A 20,131-nucleotide genomic window follows, 5' to 3' on the forward strand; every position below is an offset into this window, starting at 1 on the left:
TTTAAAAACTAACACCAATAAAGAGCGTAAGAAAAAAAAGAGGAAGGAAAGCAAAAGTTAAAAAGATCCAAAAAGAAAAAAATAGAAGTGTTTGATTTTCTTTGCAGCAAATATAAGTACAATCACAAAATTATCTCTTACTCTATGATTACAAAAACTTTCACTTTTTTCCATTATACATTTTTCCTAATTTATTTATTTATTTATGAGACTTATATACCGCTTTAAGTGCAAGCACTCTCTAAGCGGTGTACACCAGTAAGCAATGTATATATATATTTACATTGCCCCCAACAATCTGGGTCCTCATTTTTACCTACCTCGGAAGGATGGAAGGCTGAGTCAACCTTGAGCCGGTTTGAAATGCTGATCTGCTGAACACAGTCAGCTAAAGTGGCCTGCAGTACTGCACTCTAACTGCTGCACCACCTCGGCTCAAAACCACAAATCAAAAGTATATTTTTTGCTGTTTCATTCAAAAAGTGATTTCCAGTTGACAGTAAATATAGATATTACTTTTTCTTTAATCAGAGCAGTTAGTGTAGCCATTTCTGCAAGCTCCATCATCTTGACCAACCATTCCTCTGCTATAGGTAGTATCAAACCTTTTTTCACTTTGGAGCATATAATAATGTTGCTGTAGTTGTCATATATAAAAACAAAGTCCAGTGTCTTTTTTCTAATTGTTTGTTCATTAACTCCCCAAAAACGTCTTGGTTTCCAGTTGTACTTTAACTTTAAAATCTTCTGAATTAAAGCATATATTTGCACCCAAATGTTTTGGTTTTTTTACATGTCCACCAAACATGATAAAATGTCCCTTCATGTTGTTCACACATTTCCAGCAAAAATTTGAAATACATTCTAGTCAAGTTCCTTAGTGAGAAATACCAGTGACTCATCATTTTATAAAAATTCTCTTAAGTCTGGAAGACAAGGTAAATTTTGGTCCCTTTGACCATATAGTTTTCCATTGGTCTATTTGTATATTATAGCCAAATTTTTTAGCCCAGTTTATCATACATTTTACTAGCTCTCCTTCTGTCTTATATCTCAATAAAAGTTTATACATTTTAGTAACAATATATAATTTAGTAATCAGTGCATAATTCTGTTTCAAATTCAGTCTTTGTTCAAAACCATAAAATTTTTCATGCACTATAAACTTTTATTTTAATGGTGTGGACATAGCCTATATGTCCATCACCCCAAAAATAAGTTCATCTAGATTCATAATTTCTACAGTCTCATGACTTCAGGTGGAAGGTAAAAAAGTAAGTCAGCATTCTTGTAACACCTGAAGTCATGAAACTGTAGAAATACACAAATAAAATGTTTAAAGAAGGAAAGATTTAAGGGAAACAGGCAGCACTATCTTTTTTGTACAAACTAAGCACAGTTTAAGAAAAGCATTATAGGAGCAAGTTCTGATCCATTATTTAGCCACTAAAATTTAACAAATATGCTGTCATTTGAAACGATTCCTGATAAATCTAACATTGACTGTACTCCATTTACTAAGTAATAATATATATCATGTAACTAACACATGAGCATACACATTGTTTTCTCTCTTCACCTCCTCCTTTCCTTCTAATCTATCATTGATTCATTTGTATTACATTAAATTTCCAATTAAACCTAAGATAAAAGTCAGAGATATTCCACTACAGTATTCACTGCTTAAATTAGGAATAGCCAGCCTATTCGGAGCTTTTGTGCTTTATGTAACTCCTTGGAAAAATATCTAAACATACTTGTAATTAAGATTGTAGTACTTTTTTTCAGACTTTCAGACCTAAGCATGTCAAAAAAACACAAAAAGAAATCCAGTCAAAAGGATGACACCTCGGATAAAAAGGTAAGAAAATCTAGCTATTACCTTTATATTAGCTTTATATTATCCCCAGTGTGATTGGTCCATCCCTCTTGTGCCAGCAAAACGGCATGCTGTGGATCTGTCAACCAAGGAATTTGGCTCTTGGGAGTCCAGGAGAAGAGCCTTTTCTGCAATCGAAGCTGCCATCTGGAACATCGTTCCCCTCAAAGTGAAATCTGCTCCCACCATCTTGACCTTTTGTAAAGATCTTAAAACCTGGCTCTGCCAGTTGGCCTGGGGCTAGGATAGGGGTGTGTTATCCTGGAGATAATTACTGGATTAATAGAGTATCTGACCTCCCTTTACCGTATATCCTCTGCTATCTTAGCTATTCCTCGTTACTGTATTTATTGTTTACTGTTGCAGTCTTTGATATTATAATTTTATTGGATTGTAAGCCATCCAGAGTTGTGTGACAGTGGGATAGGCAGCAAATAAATTTAATAAATAACAATAATAATGATTATGTTTTTCATTGCATAAAAAAGAATGGAAAAAAAAGCTAGGATGGTACCATGAATAGAATATGATCGATGACTAATGATAATATTCAGTCTTAATGCCATGTTTGCAGTATTAAAAATATGGACAGTCTACTTTTGTTCTCTGGATCTTGGATATAACTGAAGTCAATACAGCATTTTATTACCTAACAGAATTAAACATAACCCTCTTCAAGTGTTATGCTCTTTGCTTTTTCTCCCCATCAGTTACTTCCTAATGCTTTAACTTGCCTAGGCTGAGCAGAGATGGGGCAAAAAGCTTTATTCTCTAGGAATTAGGAGAACATGTAAGAGTGGCCAGCTTATATACACCCAAAACTGCAGGCCAGACAGCTGCAGAAGACATGAAGTGGTCCAGTGTTTAGGTAACAGTTGTAGAGGAATAAAGGACCTTTCCCTAGAACAGGGCTTTTCAACCTTTTCACCCATTGTACCACTTTTAGGATATGGCAACATCCGAGTACCACCAGTCGCCTAGGAAGCTGTCAAAAACTTGATGACCCAAAAAAAAAAAAAAGGAAAAAAATGATAAAGTACAGGTAGTCCTTGACTTACAACAGTTTGCTTAGTGACTCTTAGAAGTTACAATGGCACTGAAAAAAGTGCCCCCCCCCAAGCCACAGCCAAGGAAGATACCTGCCTGCCCACCCGGCGGCGCTCTTCCTCCTGTCCGAGGTTTTCATTGTTGTGAGCATTTCTGTTGAGGATTGGCAGCAGGGGTGGGGTGGGGGGAGTTTGGTTTTTATTCCCCCCCCCCCCGTCTGCTGGGTAGTTGCAGCAGGTTTTGGTCACTTCACATGACCCTGAGACACTGTGACCATCATAAATATGAATCAGTTGCCAAGCATCTGAATATGAATCACAAGACCCTGGAGATGCTGCAACATTCCAGCTGATTGGCGCTTCTTCTGGGCTCCGCAGAAGCACCAGGATCAGTGCCACTTTCCAGCTGATTGGTGCTTTTTCAGGGCTCAGCAGAAGCACCAGGATCAGCGCCAAGTTCCAGCTGGAGTCTGGCATGATCCTGACGCTTCCACTGAGTCTTGACACCCCGAAGAAGCGCCGATCAGCTGGAAAGCAGCACTCATCCTGGCACTTCTGCTGAACCCTGACAGCGCTGCAGCTCCAGCCATCTCTCGCTCAGGCTTGTGCGATACTGCCACCGGTTCATCTCATTCCCCTCCCCCGCTACCACTTTTCTAGGATGGTCGCGTACCAGGTGCCAGTGTACCACAGGTGGTACCCGTACCACTGGTTGAAAAGCTCTGCCCTAGAACATTTTTATTTTCAAATATTTATTTTGGTTCCAAACCAGGCTTTTCAGATGCAGAACAGAATTTAGATTGCATATTTACAATCTTATTTTTTGAGTGTGCTTAAATAAAAATACAAGAAAAGTATCATTAGGTTCTCAGATTTTGCCAAGGACAGGAGCTTTATAAAGTCAAATAGGTAAAAAAGTGTTTTTTAAGCATAAGCAAATATTTTTTCTATTTCCCATGGTGGGTTCATCATTTAAATAGGCACATAGGATAGAGCAAATGTGGAAAGTCAGGAGAATTTAAAATTATTTTTGAATGCCGATGAGCTTTTGTTCATAACAAATGCAAAATTGGCAAAGCAGCAGTTAGTAGTGGCAATGGAAAAGGCCACTGTAATTTCAAGGAATTTAGTGACATTTTGATTTCTCCTTCATATTAAGGAAAGTCTAGAATTTTGTAGTTCGTTCTGAGCAAGCATGCTTGGTTTTTTTTTACTCTTGTTGCTGAATAAAGGAGAAAGTGTGTATGTGTGGGGGGAGCTTCACATAGCTTCAAAGATTTTCTCACTATGAAAGATTCTTGCTTTCCATCTTAGAGTCACATGCCATTCAGTCAAGGTCAGGTTTTGCAGTCTCCTGACCAAGTTTGATAAAAACCTTGGGATTGTTGTTTCTTGAGAGCTTCTGCACAGAACCTTGCATTGGGTACTGTGGAAATTTGCCACCCCTTAGTTATCTCTGCTGTCATTAGCAGAAGCTCCTGGCTGTTTGTAAGGGATCTGGGAGTCATCTTCCTTGGTGCGTATGCTTTTTATGTTATACTTTTAAATACGTTTGCTTGAATTAATAATAAAGCTTAAAATCTTTTATTCACTGGTGTGCTTATTGATTCTGGATCAAAAAAACAATAACACCCAAATACCTGGGCACCTGATCACTGCCCTGACACTTGACAAAACACAGAAGACAGAAGGTTCTAACTGCTTGAAGCAGTATGTTTATACATAGTATATGAGGATCATGAAATATTTGATCTAAGAGTATCTAACTTGGGGAAACTTAGGGATTTAATGTTAAATTGTAACAGTGAGTCATACTAGTTAAGCTTTTGCCGAAACTCAAGGACAGCAAGATTAGAAGACTCTTGCTCAGTGTTTAGGCTATAAAATAGTACTTATTTCTACCATACACTGAACGTCTGCAGGAATTAACATGCAGATTGTGCAAGGAAAAAATTACCAAAATGTATCTAGAATAGTAGAAATAACAATGATCAAGAAGTAGTTATTGTTGAATCTTAATGGACATTTTTTGAAGTAGTATATGCAGGCCCATAGAGATTAATGAATATTACTGTTAATACGATACAGTAAAAACAACTAAAGTGAAAGAGACGATTATAAAGGCAGTAATAATCTGATTTAAGAGATCATATCCTGTATCTGTTTTTGAGGAAAGAATGATGCATAAAATATAGTGAAATTCCATGCAACTTTGCTTTCCCTATTGTGAAATATTATTTAATATAAGGCTGGAAAACACACATGCTTATAAATATTTCTTATTCTTTCAGAAACCAGAATCAGCAGAAATTGGGAACAGACATGCAAAAGAACAGATGGACCAAAGGTAATATTTTTCTTTGATAGGAAGAATGGAAGTATTGATATTTTGAAGGTTGAAAAATCTAAATTGGGTATATTGGACAGAACAACTGTTTGAAACCTGTTGATTAATTTGGAATCTTTGATTGGATCATTTTAGTTGCCTGACTTTTAATCAAATTATAAAGAAAATGATACTCTTGTAATAATCCACAATGCACCAATTTTATAGGTTTTTTAAAATTCTTTTATTACTTTGCCTAACTGATCTTTACTTGTACTATTGTTCAGTTATCGGGGAAAGTTCCCTACTGTTTTTAGTTTTATTTGTAACCTCATTATATTTGAAATTGTGTTGCTATGTTGCCATAAGCAAAGAAAGTAACTTATGGAATGGTCTTCTAGATACTATGGCTAATAGAAATAGGCATCCATTGCATAGCTTCAGCTATATGATAATACTTATGCCATTTGTAATGTATGAATGAGAATTCTCATTCCTAATGTAGCAATATGATATTCTTTGGATTTTTTCGATTTCAATTCTCATATGGGAATACAGTTCTTATTTAGAACTAATTTTTAGAATTAGATTAAGTATCTCATTTTAAAGAAGCTAATAATTTTATAACAAGCTACCTGTCACATTTTCTGTATGTATCAATAATTTACTGATAAGTTCGGATTTTTCTCTAACATTTTCCTGTTAAATAAAAGATTGGATTATAATTTAAAAAATCCACAGTTTACCTTCCACAGCCTTAACTTTCTTTAAAGTGATTTTTAATGATATTTTTGCAGAGTGAGTGGTGCTGGATATATGAAAGCAAAAATGAGTTTGGAACTCAAAAATTCTAGTACAGGACTTGAAACAAAGATACCAAAAGACTCACAACACAGTAATAGTGCTTTAATACCTCTGGAAGAGCGTGAAAAGATCACCATGCAATTTAAAGCCACAGCTAATCTTGGTGAGAAAAGAAGCGTTATGGAGCCTGTAGTTGTCTTCCCTCGTAAAGAACAGTCTGGCACGAATGGTAGTGATCCTGATGACAAAAAAAGGAAGAGGTTGTCGCACAATTTGGGGATCATAAACATCAGAGAGAAGGATAAAAAAAAAGATAAAATGGAGAGCACCAAGTTTAAAAAAGTAATTATAAAACACATAATGGAGGAATTCAAGGAAACTGCGAAACCTGCAGAATGTTCATTCCTTCATAAGAAAAAATCACTAAGAGTGAATGAATTCACCCAGAAGATGAACTGTACCAAAAGCCATCATGTTCCAGCTTTACCTTTTACTTTCTCAGATTCTAAAGTGCATATACAGGCTTGCAAAAAAGATAATCTTGAGAAAGACAAGCATCTTTCTTTAGAACTTTCCAGCAAAAATGGTAAAGAAGTCAAATGCAGACTCTCATATCACCTGACAAAGCTGCCCAAATGTTGGAAGTATAAAAATGAAGAACTAACATCTACTGATTCAGAGAGGAATATTTGTAATTCAAGGATTCAACAAAATAAATATGAACCTGTCACATTTCATTCAAGTTGGGTAAAGTAAAAAAAAAATGAGATATGAAATGGTAGTTTTGCTTTTGTTGATATCGCTTACTGGTTTTTAAATAACTTCCATGGGTTGATAATGTAAGAATATAAAGAATGATTCCTTAAATAGTAAAGGAGTTCTTGTTTAGACAGTGTATCAATAAAGGGGTGCATTCTTTCACTTCATAAACCAATGAGGAAGATTCTAACTTCCAAACACTACTGAAATTCAGATTAATCAGATATAACAAAGACTGATTGAGCAGAGATCTAGACTGTAGTAAATATTGGAAAGCAGATTAAGTTAGGGCTAGGGGTGCTTAAAAGTGATGGATAAAGACAAATTTTGAAGGAGAAATGCAAGCAGACTATGGGTTAAATATGAGAAGAAATTAATAATACTTCAATCATTTGAAAATATGAAATGAAACCAAAAACATTTTCTAAAACTATAATGCATTTTACCTAGTTCCTCTGGCATTATTTTTCTTCCTTTCAAAATTGCTTCAGATTCCAAGTAAAATTCTAACCTGTAATATTAACAGATAAGTACTTATATATCTTTGTTACAGAGCTCCGCATCCTCATGTTCTTCCCTTGAAAACATTGAAAATACAGATGTGGACCAAGAGGTTAGAGATTGTTTTATCAGCATTCCCTAAATGCAGTTTTTAATTCATACTAGCCAAACTTTCGATTGGGTTTTTTTCCCCTCATATTCTGTTTGTTCTCATCCATTCTAATATATGCTAATAATACATACTTAGAGACTGGATTTTTATTATCTAACCCAGTGGTGGCGAACTTATGGCACGGGTGCCAGAGGCGGCACTCAGGCGCCGTTGCCCCAGTCCTAGGCCTTCAGCTGGGTTTTATAAAGCCTTTTCGCTTTAGGCCTCCGCTGCTGTGTGCAAAAAAAAAAAAAAAAGGTTCAGTCAGTCAATTTCAACTTCTCACAGGAAAAAAAAAGATCTTGCAAAGTTGGAATTGATTGATTGAACTATTTAGTCCCACCCAGTTGGCTGTTACCACTGCAGCCATGCCCAGCCAATGGGCCACACCCAGCCAATGGACCACACCCACCCGGCACTCAACGATGCATAAGTGGGTTTTGGGTTGCAGTTTGGGCACTCGGTCTCTAAAAGGTTCGCCATCACTGATCTAACTTTTGGGTGTTTTACAATTACAAAGTTTTAAAATAAAAATAGTATATAAAAACAAAGTATGTTACCAACAAAATCACCCATAGCAGAAACAAATTGACATTTCCACTGCAGAAGAAATGCATGAAAATTCTATACCTCCCAGGAGACCATTGCAGAGGTTCACAGAAATATATGTACCTTGGGGGGAAGGGGCAGAATGGATAACTGGGAGGAATCCAAAAGTACGGTAGCCTAATGAGGACTGAGCATACTTATTGGTCAAGGTATCTAAAAGTAATGAAGAATGAACATACTTGTTCTGATCTCAATTCCAAAACTAGATAGAAAATGAATGAAGAGTCCCAGCATAACACTTTGAACTTGATAGCGAAACCTGTATGAATTCCTACCACCATGTTTATTTAAACAATATAAATAATACAAAGTTAAGAGAAATTATAATAGTTTGATTCCAGTCAAAATAATCAGGATTTGTATTGGCTAATTCCCTTCTGAAATGTGTGCAAACTAGAATTCTTGGAGAGAGAAACGAAAAATAGGATAAAGAAAGTATCTTACCTCAATGTATCAAAATATATAGACAGGTTACACATATCATGCAGTGTTAACTACAGGTTTGTTAGACCTTTCTGATAAATGTTTTCACTGAGAACAATTTTTATTCATTGCCATTAGTATTATTCATTTATTTTCCCTTTTCTTCTGTATCATATTCATCTACCATCTAGATCAGTGGTGGCGAACCTATGGCACGCGTGCCAGAGACGGCACTCAGAGTCCTCTTTGTGGGCACGTGTGTCGCTGCCCCAGCAGAGTTCGCCAAAGTAGCGAGCACCTGGCATTTGGAAGTGACATTGCATGAAGTGAGCGAGCAAGCGGCGTTGGCCCCCCAGGGATGCCCCGGAGATGGCGAGGGAATGGCCCCGGCCACACTCACCCAGTCTGCCGTGACACTGCAGCCACACCCACCCAGTGGGCCACCCCCCCCCGAGGGTACCACAATGCTGATGCAGCCCTGGCACTTTGCAATAAATAAGTGGGTTTTGGGTTGCAGTTTGGGCACTCGGTCTCTTAAAGGTTCACCATCACTGATCTAGGTGGAAAGAGTAAGACAAGGAATAGTATCTTCCTTCCCTCTCTCTTACCAACCCACACACTTGGAGAAGTAAATAGATAGTAATAGGAAGAAGGAAAAGCAGCAATAACTGGGAGTGCTTCCTTATCTTGTTCTTAAGATAGCAACTCACATTTTACAATTATTTTTATAGATGCAGATTGTAGAAGATTTACATGCAGCTCGTATTGAGAAGAAGATGGATCTGCCTGTCGTGCACACTTGTGGAGAGTTAACTTGCATGGAAATAGATCTTGCAGATGATGAATCACATATATCATCTAGTAAGCTTATCTGTGTATTCTGCTGTCTCTCCATTAACAGACTGGTGGAAAGAAGAAAATAAATGAAAGATAAAGCCAATTATTGAATTATATATATATTTTCTTCTTTTCTAATAGATATTTTCTCTGGGTTGAATACTTTGATTGTGATTGATACTAATATAATGATCAGCCATTTGACATTCATCAAATATTTAAAGAATGCTGATATCCCAGGTATGTGTGGATTTATCTCGGTAACAAGTCGTGGTCAAGTATATCTGATCTGAAAGATGTTGCTTGTCTATTACCTGCCACATCTTTTTTCAATCTGAAAGCTAAACTTCAATCCTGCATCTTATAGCAGATAGCTTCATTTCGCAAACAACTTTGGACTTTTTTTCTTTTAAGTTACCTTTAATAAAGCAATATAACATGATTTGATGTATGCAGGCATGAATTTATTTTATTTTATTTATTGACCACTCCTGATACAAAATGTACTGAAGTAGTAGACATCACACAAAGTTAAAAGATGGTGGATCAGTTTGATTTCAAACAAAAAAATCTAGAATTTTTATTGGCTTGCTTACTTTTATAACAATGTGCTTACTAAGTGTCTCATATACTTGGAGAATGTCTATTGCGTATTATGATTCAACAAATTATTGTACAATCATTTAAAACAAGATTCATAAAGCTTGTTAGGATCATCTTCAAACATTGAGAACAGGCATGCCATTAGGAAGGCTGATGTAGCTGCTTCTCAGAACTTTGGCAAGTTGCAGGTCCCTGTACAGATATTTTCACCAGGTGTGCCAGCAAAGTAAAGCATGAAATGCTTAATGTGCAAAAATAATATTGTAATATTCATTCTTTAAATGCTCTGCAATCTTGTAGTTAATAAGTATTTTACTTTAACTTTTATCCTCTCATAATCATTATCAGTGTCAGCTAAGCAAGGATGCTGAATTGGGGAAAACTTGCCACTTCTGGTCATAATACTATCCTTTCTAGTTTGAAAATAGTGTAAGTGCATTTATTTAACATGTTAAGAAAATTGCTTTTTCTTTTTTATGCTTTTGATAGAATTAAAGAGAAGTAATTACTGAACTAGTAAACATCTAATTTAGTAAAATCTTATTTATAGTAGTCTGAGTTTTGAATTGAATAAAGGAAATTTAGCAATACACCAAATTGAGAATAAGATGCCTGACCAAAAAATCCAAACACACACACACACAAAGATAGTTTTGAACTAAACAGTTTTTTTCCCCCTCTCTGGAAATCCTCTCTCTGGAATCAACAGATAACAAGACAGAGATTTGGAAATTAGAGGATAAAGATACAAAACAAGAGGATTATGGAAATGTTTTGTATAGGAATATTGCAACCATGTGGATTTCACAAATGCAATTTTTTATTTTAAGAACTTTGATCATTTTTGACAAAAATGCTATTTTTTTCTCCTAATTAGGCATAGGCAGATTTTTGCTATTAATTCCCTGGGTAGTTCTGCAGGAACTGGACAACTTAAAGCGAGGGAAGATATTGGAAAACGTTAGGCAAAAAGCAATCCCTGCAGTTCACTTCATCTATACTTGCCTGAAAAATCAAGATCCAAAGTTGTGGGGTCAATCCATGCAGCTTGCTTCTCAAAAAACACGTAAGTTATTGTAGAAATAGTCATAATTTTATTCTTATTCTTAGATCCCTAAAATCTTCAGTAAGTGCACATACGTGGTAACAAACCTCATTCCAACAGAAATTATTCCATCAGAAATGAAAATACTGAGGATGAACTTTTTTATTGCCTATTTTTTTCTCTGGTCTAAAATAATGGTGTTGGCTGCTTTCTATGAAGTCAATGATGCAATTCGCAAGACCATCCCTTGCCCACCCACCTTCCCAGTTGCAATGTATGCTGTATCTACAAAATGATTAATTCTCCCATCGATCAGCAAGTGCAAAGAAGGACTCAAAGGACTAGTTTTTCTAGACCTACTATAATTTCCTTTTAAGAATGTTTCTGTGCCCCAAAGACTTGAGAAGCAGTGAAACAAAAGTAGCAAGTTACTGCTCATAAAGTGTTCCCAGCCAAATGCTAAATAAAATAAATCACAAGTATAAATTGGTTCAGGGAAAGCAATCTATTTTGTTAGTTTGTCATAGTCATCAGCAGCAGCATTATTTTATGATTTCTTCACCTGCATATGGTTGCTGATAGCAGAGAATTAAATTTTAAAAAGAGATAATTAAAAGATAGGTAAAATGCATAAGAGAATAAGAATATTGTTATTCAAAATAATAAAAGAAACTATATGGAAGAGATGTATCTTAATGCTTTTTTTAAAAGAGATATAGAAACTGGGGACCAGTTGTACAATAAATACATGCTGCCACATGAAGAGAACACTAAAAAGTAGTATAGCTTTAAACATCTGTAATATCAATCTTTCCAGTTGCTTGACTTAATGCTTGGTCGCTTAGTGTTTTAAACCAATACCTTAAATTAAGCCTGGTAAGAAGCAGCACCATCTTTCTGTATAGGCATTTTTGCACCATTTGAAGCTTTTTGATACTTTACAGCAGTGTGTCTTTGAGATAATCAGTGCATAACCAGGAGGCCTATCCCCTGAGATTTGGAAGGCCACTACTTCCTTAGCCTTCCAGGAAGCCTCAAAGATCTGACTTTTCCCCAGACATTGAGCCAGGATGAAAATTAAATGAATATGTATTTGGGATAGGAGGGTTATGCTGCCTGAGTTTTGTGCAATGGTTTTAATTTTGTCTGTTATTATTGTGAATCATGGCTTATTCTTCAAAATGAGCTGCTGTCTATTTCAAATACAATATAACAGTAGTGGCGAACCTATGGCACGGGTGCCAGGGGCGCTGCTCAGAGCCCTCTCTGTGAGCACGTTCGTCGTTGCCCCAGTCCTAGGCCTTCAGCTGGGTTTTATAAAACCTTTTCGCTTTAGGCCTCCGCCGCCATGTGCAAAAAAAAAAAAAAGGTTCAATCAGTCAATTTCAACTTCTCGCGGGAAAACAAAAGTTCTTGCAAAGTTGGAATTGATTGATTGAACTTTTTAGTCCCACCCAGTCTGCCATTACCACTGCAGCCATGCCCACCCGATTGGCCATACCTGCCCAATTGGCCACACCCAGCCAATGGGCCACACCCACCCAACACTCGACGATGCATAAGTGGGTTTTGGGTTGCAGTTTGGGCACTCAGTTTCTAAAAGGTTCGCCATCACTGCAATATAACAATCATAGCCACCAGCTATACTTGGTGTAATTAGTTGAGAAAGTAACCTCCATTCTTGGTCAAGTTTGTGTTCTCTTGAATAATGTTTCCTTCTGAGTATTGGCACTTCACTCTTGCACTGTATTGCATTACATTACATTATGTTACGTTACATTTACTCCCAAGACAGAGCTGAAGCAAACTCTAATAAATACTGAACATCAGGAGCAAAGAGGATGATTGTAAATGAAGAATGCCACAAATATAAAAATATTTTTTCTTGCCTCTTGATGTGCTATTTCTGTTTATTCATCAGCCAATTGTTTTAGAATATGACACTGTAGTCTCTTCTTTCTGAATTTTCAGAAAGTTTCACTACTGAGAACAATGATGATCGTGTGTTACAATGCTGCCTTCAGTATCAGAATCTCTACCCTCAAGCTGAAGTAATCTTACTGACGTAAGTTTTTTGGTGTAACTTTCCAATGGAGGATCTACATTTCATTGACAGGGTAATAAGCACATAATCATTTTAAATACATTTTTCAAAAAAGTAATGCAGTTACTGATTTTTCTCAGCAGCATCCCTTTTTAAAAACACCTTGGGAACTACAGGTAGTCGTCAACTTACAATCATTTGTTTAGCAGCCATTCAAAGTTACAATGTCACTGAACAAAGTGACTTATGATTGGTCCTCACACTTACTTTAACCATGGTAGCATCCCCATGGTCTCACAGTCAAAATTTGGGTGCTTGGTGATCATGTATTTATGACATTTGCAGTATTCCAGAATCATATGATAGCCAGTTGTGGCCTTCCCTACTGGCTTCCGACAAGCAAAGTCAACCATGTGAGTCATTTAATTGTAATCAGTTGCTGGTATGGCGAGTTTTTAAGTTGTTTTGGAACTGTTAATGAGACCGTTAAAAGTTGTTTGTGCTGTTTGTAATTGTTCTGGCAGCAAGATCTGACTGCTGGTACAGGACGGATTCTATTGCAAATCAGGGCTGTTTCTGAAGGAGGTAGAGGAGGAGAGGTCCCAGGGCTTAGGGAGCAAAGGAATTGGATGAGGCTGTTGGCAAGCCCAGAGGATGGGAGAGAGGCTTTTGGAGGAATCGGAGGCGGCAGCAACATGCTCCAGGGGTGAAAAGGAGTGAGGCCCCTTTAAGGAAAAGGTGGAAGAGACAGGATCAGAAAAAGAAAAGGAGGCGAGGTTGTTGTGCAGGAATACAAGCTAATTTGAGGGTTAATTTACATGGAGCTCCATTTCGATCTGTCCTGTTTGCCATCGTTTGCTCCCTAGGCCTAGAGACTAAAATGGACATTTTGAAACTTGGCCATGAACAAGAAGTGTATATCGAAGGTGGTGACCCTTTGAGAGCTGTATGCAACAAAATTTCATTTTGATGCCAATTGGTGTACATTCAAAGTGATTATTCTATTCTATTATTTGCTTAACAATTGCCTTAGGAACAAAAATTCTGCCCATAATTATGGTGGTAAATTAAGGACTATGTGTATGTAGATTGGTGTAATGTAGTGGCAAATTATCATATTCATATATGTGTGTGTGTATATATGTATATGTATATGTGTGTGTGTATATATATATTAATATATTAATATATATTAATATATATTAATAAGAATAGTGAAAATAAAAATGTGATTCCTGGGTGAATCCATAGTCAATTACCAATAAAACGTGAACACCAGGAATATAATAAACCATAAAAGTTTAATACCATCACTGATCACTAAGCTTTCGTCAGATACTTCTGACATCGTCAGGGTTAATGCTGGTCTGTGGGAGAGTGCCTTTGACGGCTCACCTATAAAGGCACTCTCCCACAGACAAGCATTAACCCTGATGATGTCAGAAGTATCTGACGAAAGCTTGGTGATCGGTGATGGTATTAAACTTTTATAGTTTATTATATTCCTGGTGTTCACGTTTTATTGGTAATTGACTATATATATATATATCTATATATATATTATATATATATATATATATGTAGGTCTTTGGTTGTTCGCGTTTTCTCCCGCGTAAAATTGGAAGTGTCTTGGCGACGTTTCGACGAAGTCCCATTCGTCATCTTCAGGCTGGTGTTTTCAGCTTCGTGCTTTGCTCAAAGCACGAAGCTGAAAACACCAGCCTGAAGATGACGAATGGGACTTCGTCGAAACGTCGCCAAGACACTTCCAATTTTACGCGGGAGAAAACCCGAACAACCAAAGACCTACATACAAATACCCGCGAAAACCTCAGAAAACATATATATATATATACACACACACACACACACACACACACACACACACACATACATATAATATATATATGCACACATACACATACAATCTTTAATTGGAGATGACAATTTCTCAAGCAAAGAAGTTAGCAGACTGTTGTCAGAAATAATACTTTTTTTAGAACTATTGTCTTTCATTTTACTGAAGAGCAAATACTATATTGCTGTTTCAAACAATCGAACATGCAGATACGTATATGCTTATGTAGGAATTCTAAATAAAGGAGGATGGTTTTTTTTTCAATTAGAGCTTCCAGAATCCTAACTCTTTGAAAACAGAATTTTGCAAGTTTAACTTATACAATTGCTTGTTGAGAGTTTATTTTAAAATGGCTTCATGCAGGTATTGAGAGATTCACCAGCTCATGTAACACAGAAATAGGATATTTTAAATCACAATTCATTGAATATATGTATGTAATGTTCACCCATCATCTAAGCCAAAATCATAGCTCAGCATTATGGATACCTTCAGTTGTCTTCCTTTTCCCAGGAAAGCAAAACTAGGTATGTTTATTTGTATTTCTTTAATAGGGATGATAAAAATTTGTGCAACAAAGCCTTAGTGAGTGAAATAAAGGCATATAGTAAAGCAGATTTAGTTGCTGCGTTCCAGAAAATGACTCCAAAGGGCACAATTATAAGTGAAGATACTTCCAATAACAAGTGGGAAAAAGGTTGGTTTTTCTTTATATATTTTCATGATAGTACTGCCTTACAATAGAATTAATTGAGTAAGTGCCTCTGAATTTGGTATGATTTATTTCCAGGTAAACATAAGATTTTGCAATGTAAAACTAAAAATTGCTTTAAAAAAAGTGCGTCATAAAATAAATATTTCCAAATAATCATCACTGATAAAATGCCAACATTACCCTAAAGAAGGGGTCCCCTGGTCCATGGACGGGTACTGGGCCGCAGCATGCCAGCAACTGCTCCACATAAACAAGCAAAGCCCCATCTGTGGGATGCAGGCAGCACACAAAACTACGCACTCTCCAGTCCGTGGAAAAACTTTTCTCCACGGAACCTGTCCCTGGTGTCCAAAAGGTTGGGGACCTCTGCCCTAAAGTACACTGTGCACAATTATTAGGCAAGTGAGTATTTTGACTATATCATCATTTTTATGTATATTTTCCACCTCCAAACTGTATAATCTGAATGCTTAGTGGATATAAGCATATCAAGTGATCTGTATTTGTGTAATGAGGGAGGGTGTAGCCTAAGAAGATCAACAACCTATATCAAGGTGTGCATAATTATTAGGCAGCTTCTTTTCCTCAGGCAAAATGAGCCAAAAAAGAGATTTAACTGACTCCGAAAAGCCAAAAATTGTAAAAAGTCTTTCAGAGGGATCCAGCACACTTGAAATTGCTCAGATATCGGGGCGTGATCCCAGAACCATCAAACGTTTTGTTGCAAATAGTCAACAGGGTCGCAAGAAATGTGTTGGGACAAAAAAACGCACATTAAGTGCCAAAGATTTGAGAAGAAGCAAACATGAAACTACCAGGAACCCATTATCTTCCAGTGCTGCCATGTTCCAGAACTTCAGCCTACCTGGAGTGCCCAGAAGTACAAGGTGTTCAGTGCTCAGAGACATGGCCAAAGTAAGGAAGGCTGAAAGCCGACCATCACTGAACAAGATGCATAAATTGAAATGGCAAGACTGGGCCAAGAAATACCTGAAGACAGATTTTTTAAAGGTTTTATGGACTGATGAGATGAGGGTGACTCTTGTGCTGTTCCAGTAATGGAAGTGAAAACTTCAAAAAAAGTACTGGCTTCGTAGAAGGAAGGAAAGTCTAATTCCCTTCAAGACAGAGCTGATTCCATCTTTCTTATGATCATGGATTCTGTCATTTTTAAATCGCCTGCTTATATATGTCTGCAAAATTCAACTATTAAATATCACGGCTTTCACGCAAACTGTTATGTAATAACATATGAATTTCACTTGCTGTTTTCTTCCATTTCTTGTGGGTTGGAATGTAGAGTTTTTATAACCTAACTAAGCACTGACTTTAATGTCACTGCCAATAGACTATAGAGAGTTATACAGCATTCCCTAATGATGCCTTTGACAATGAAGCATATTTATAGGAATTAGAATTGAAGGAGGAACAAAAATCTTTATCAAACAGATACTGCCGCGGACATTTTAACTATACAATTTGAGCGTAAGTAGTCCATGGCTGGATCACTAACGGGCCCAGAGCTCCTTCGACTCAGATGCCAGCAAGATGGAGATGAGGTACTGGTATGGGCTGGTATTATTAAAGATGAGCCTTTTCAGTTGGACCTTTTCAGGTGGAAGATGGCATCAAGGTCAACTCCCAAACCTGCTGCCAGTTTTTAGAAGACAATTTCTTCAAGCAGTGATATGGGAAAAAGTCTGCATCTTTCAAGAAGACCATGATTTTTATGCAGGACAATGCTTCTGTCAGAATCCAACTATATTTCATCTTTAATTATCAAATATAGAAACTCCCAATTCTGCCTTCTCTGGATTCTGCCATAAGAGGGAGAGAAGGGGGAGAACAAAGGGGCTTTATGGCCCTCACTTCCTTCAGTAGACTTCTAGGGAGCTGAATGCTGAATGTGTGTTTATTGTAACCTCAAAGCGTTAGCACCAAAGAACATCACCATAACAAAGAAGGGTATTTGCGTTTCATGTAGTTATCTGAAGTCTCCATCCAGACGGAAGAAAGCATCAAAGGGGTGGAATTGTGATGCCTGAAACTATCACTGGAAGGGGGGTTGATTGGGTGGGACTACTGGGGAACCCCTTAAAACCTTGAATGGGAGGGCTTGGACCCCAAGTCCTGTCTAGCATGCCTGCAACCACTTCTTCTTAATAAAGGATTCCTGTTGGAAGAATTATTCCAAGAGTTCTGTCTTCTTAAGATGCAAAGTGGGGTGGGTCCTTACATTAGACAGGACTTGCAAAATTAATCCACCTGGAAGGGAGACCCTTGCCGGGGGATTTTGCAAAAATTTACCATGTCAGACAATGGAGCAAGAGAGGGGGAAAACTCCCTGGAAAGAGAGCCGCTGACCCAGTTGGAACCTTGCCAGATGTTGGGATCCGAGAGGTCAGATTCCTCGGGAGAAGAAGTGGTGGAGACACGGGACCACAAGCCTCGCTGGTCAATGGGCGTTGGAAAGAAAAGTGAGTGGGGAAAGGAATCAAGAAAGGTGACCCTGAGACGGGGGACCAAGCAACCAGAATGGAAGCAGGAGATGGAGAAATCCCTGCACGCAAGTGAAGAGGGAGGAAGCTGGGCACCGTACTCAGACTGGATCCTAGAGAAAGCTATTGACCTGATGAAGAGAACTCTCAGCTTCCTAGGAGAGGAGAATACTGAGCCCTACGGCCGCCCCAACTCCTGGAGCCTCAAAGGGAGAGACACCGAGGGGGACGTGGAACCTGCAACCCCAGGGACATCTACTGATCCAGGAGCCCCCACCCCCTACCGGACCACAGATGGCAATCTGGACGGAAGACACTACCACCCACAACGGAGGCACCGATCCATTCCAAGACGTCCACCGTTGGAGGTGAAATTCAAAGGGGAGCCAACACGCTTGGGGTTTTTCCTAACCCAAGTCCTCAGCTACATGGAGGAATATGGGCAGGACATTCCCAGCGACAAAGCCCGCATCCGGATCGTGCAATCTGCCCTGGATGGACCAGCTGCGGATTGGGTAGTGAACTTGCATGACTCCAATGCCCCAGAACTCAGTAACTTCAACCGTTTCATGTCCTCTTTGAGAAGACGATTTGAAGACCCCCTGGCTGATCGCAAAGCCCGTGAAAGGATAAAAACAATGAGGCAAGGCAAACGCCCAGTGGCTGAGTATACACAAGAATTCCGGGCCATTGCCAGCAAACTGAATTGGCCAGAAGACATCCTCCTTGGCCATTTCAAAGATGGACTAAACTATGATCTATATGATGCTTGCCTGCCCCGAGGGGACCCACATCGACTTGAGGAATGGTACGTCTTGGCAGAGGAAGCAGAGATCGACATATTGAAGAGGCACCGCCGAGGAAAACAATGGAGCCGCCCCCCGCCTGAGCTGACACACCAACCGGTGAAATCATCGGATACAACCAAGAAGCAAATGGGGTGTTTCAAGTGCGGAAGAGAAGGGCATTGAGCTGTAGAATGCCGCTCAAAGGCCCCCCAGCACAACCCAGACAGATCCCCAATCAACAAACCCGGAAAATTTTCAGCTAAGCCAAAAGAAACGGCCATGAGAATGATGGAAATTGCAGAACCCCCCACTTCTGCTCACCAAGGGGAAAGAACTCCAGCCTACACCACAGGGCCGGTGGATGCCTCAGATGACAGCTCGGAGGGCGAACCCCTGGTAAGTGGACGCATCACACCCATCTTCAAAACAGTGACTATATTAATCCCCCCCATGCCCGAAGCTGTGAAGGTGAAAGCCTTAATAGACTCTGGCTGCACCCGCTGCCTCATTAGCCCAACACTAGTGGGGAATCTGGGCATCCCATCCAGGAGACTGGAACAACCAATCTCATTTGGCCAGCTAGATGGATCCATAGCAGGGGGGGTGCCAGCTACCCTAGCCACTCTGCCAATACACCTCTCCCTGGGCAACCATGAAGAGGACATAACGTTTGTGGTGACCCCAGGTATGGAATGCCCAATGATTCTAGGGATGGAATGGTTGAAAAAATGGAACCCCTGGGTAAATTGGAGGACGACAGAAATCAAATTCCCGAAGGGGGACCCTATGGACTTAAAACCCCAAGGGAGGCTACCAGAATCAAGAATAGAAAAAGCATCCATAGGAGAGGAAAAAAGATTAACAGAAATACCAGAGGAATATAGGGACCTTGCTGAAGTCTTCAGTGAGGAGAGGGCGAATGAGCTTCCCCCCCACCGACCCACAGACTGTACCATTGAATTCAAGCCTGGGGCAAAACTCCCGAAGCCCAGATTATACTCCATGAGCCCAAAGGAGAAGGAGGAAATGGAAAGATTTATAAAAAAAAATCTAGAGAGAGGTTTCATTGAGCCAGCCAAGCCTAAAGTGGCTGCCCCGGTCCTTTTTAGAAAGAAGAAGGATGGCTCTTTACGTTTATGCGTGGATTATAGGGCCCTGAATACAATCAGTGAAAGCAACCTATACCCGCTGCCCCTCATGAAAGACATGCTGTCACACCTATCGAAAGGGAAAATTTTTTCTAAA

At 38.6% G+C, this 20,131-nt stretch overlaps 1 protein-coding gene across 2 annotated transcripts in view; it reads left to right on the plus strand.

Moving 5' to 3' along the window:
* The window catches only part of SWT1 (SWT1 RNA endoribonuclease homolog), a 42,705-nt gene that overhangs the window by 1,113 nt on the left and 21,461 nt on the right, over nt 1–20,131 (plus strand). Inside the window, exons 2-10 of one of the 2 annotated variants that reach the window (XM_039357610.1) lie at nt 1,789–1,861; nt 5,217–5,272; nt 6,049–6,802; nt 7,368–7,427; nt 9,230–9,359; nt 9,477–9,575; nt 10,816–11,004; nt 12,955–13,048; nt 15,440–15,582. In XM_039357610.1, coding sequence (XP_039213544.1) covers nt 1,805–1,861; nt 5,217–5,272; nt 6,049–6,802; nt 7,368–7,427; nt 9,230–9,359; nt 9,477–9,575; nt 10,816–11,004; nt 12,955–13,048; nt 15,440–15,582 — 1,582 coding nt within the window. In that variant the 5' untranslated portion in view covers nt 1,789–1,804. The remainder of the gene's footprint in view (nt 1–1,788; nt 1,862–5,216; nt 5,273–6,048; nt 6,803–7,367; nt 7,428–9,229; nt 9,360–9,476; nt 9,576–10,815; nt 11,005–12,954; nt 13,049–15,439; nt 15,583–20,131) is intronic. The other variant, XM_039357615.1, reaches the window with a different exon arrangement.

This window comes from Crotalus tigris, unplaced genomic scaffold (genome assembly GCF_016545835.1).
Source record: "Crotalus tigris isolate CLP2741 ecotype Arizona unplaced genomic scaffold, ASM1654583v1 scf7180000018938.1368258, whole genome shotgun sequence".
Taxonomy (NCBI): domain Eukaryota; kingdom Metazoa; phylum Chordata; class Lepidosauria; order Squamata; family Viperidae; genus Crotalus; species Crotalus tigris.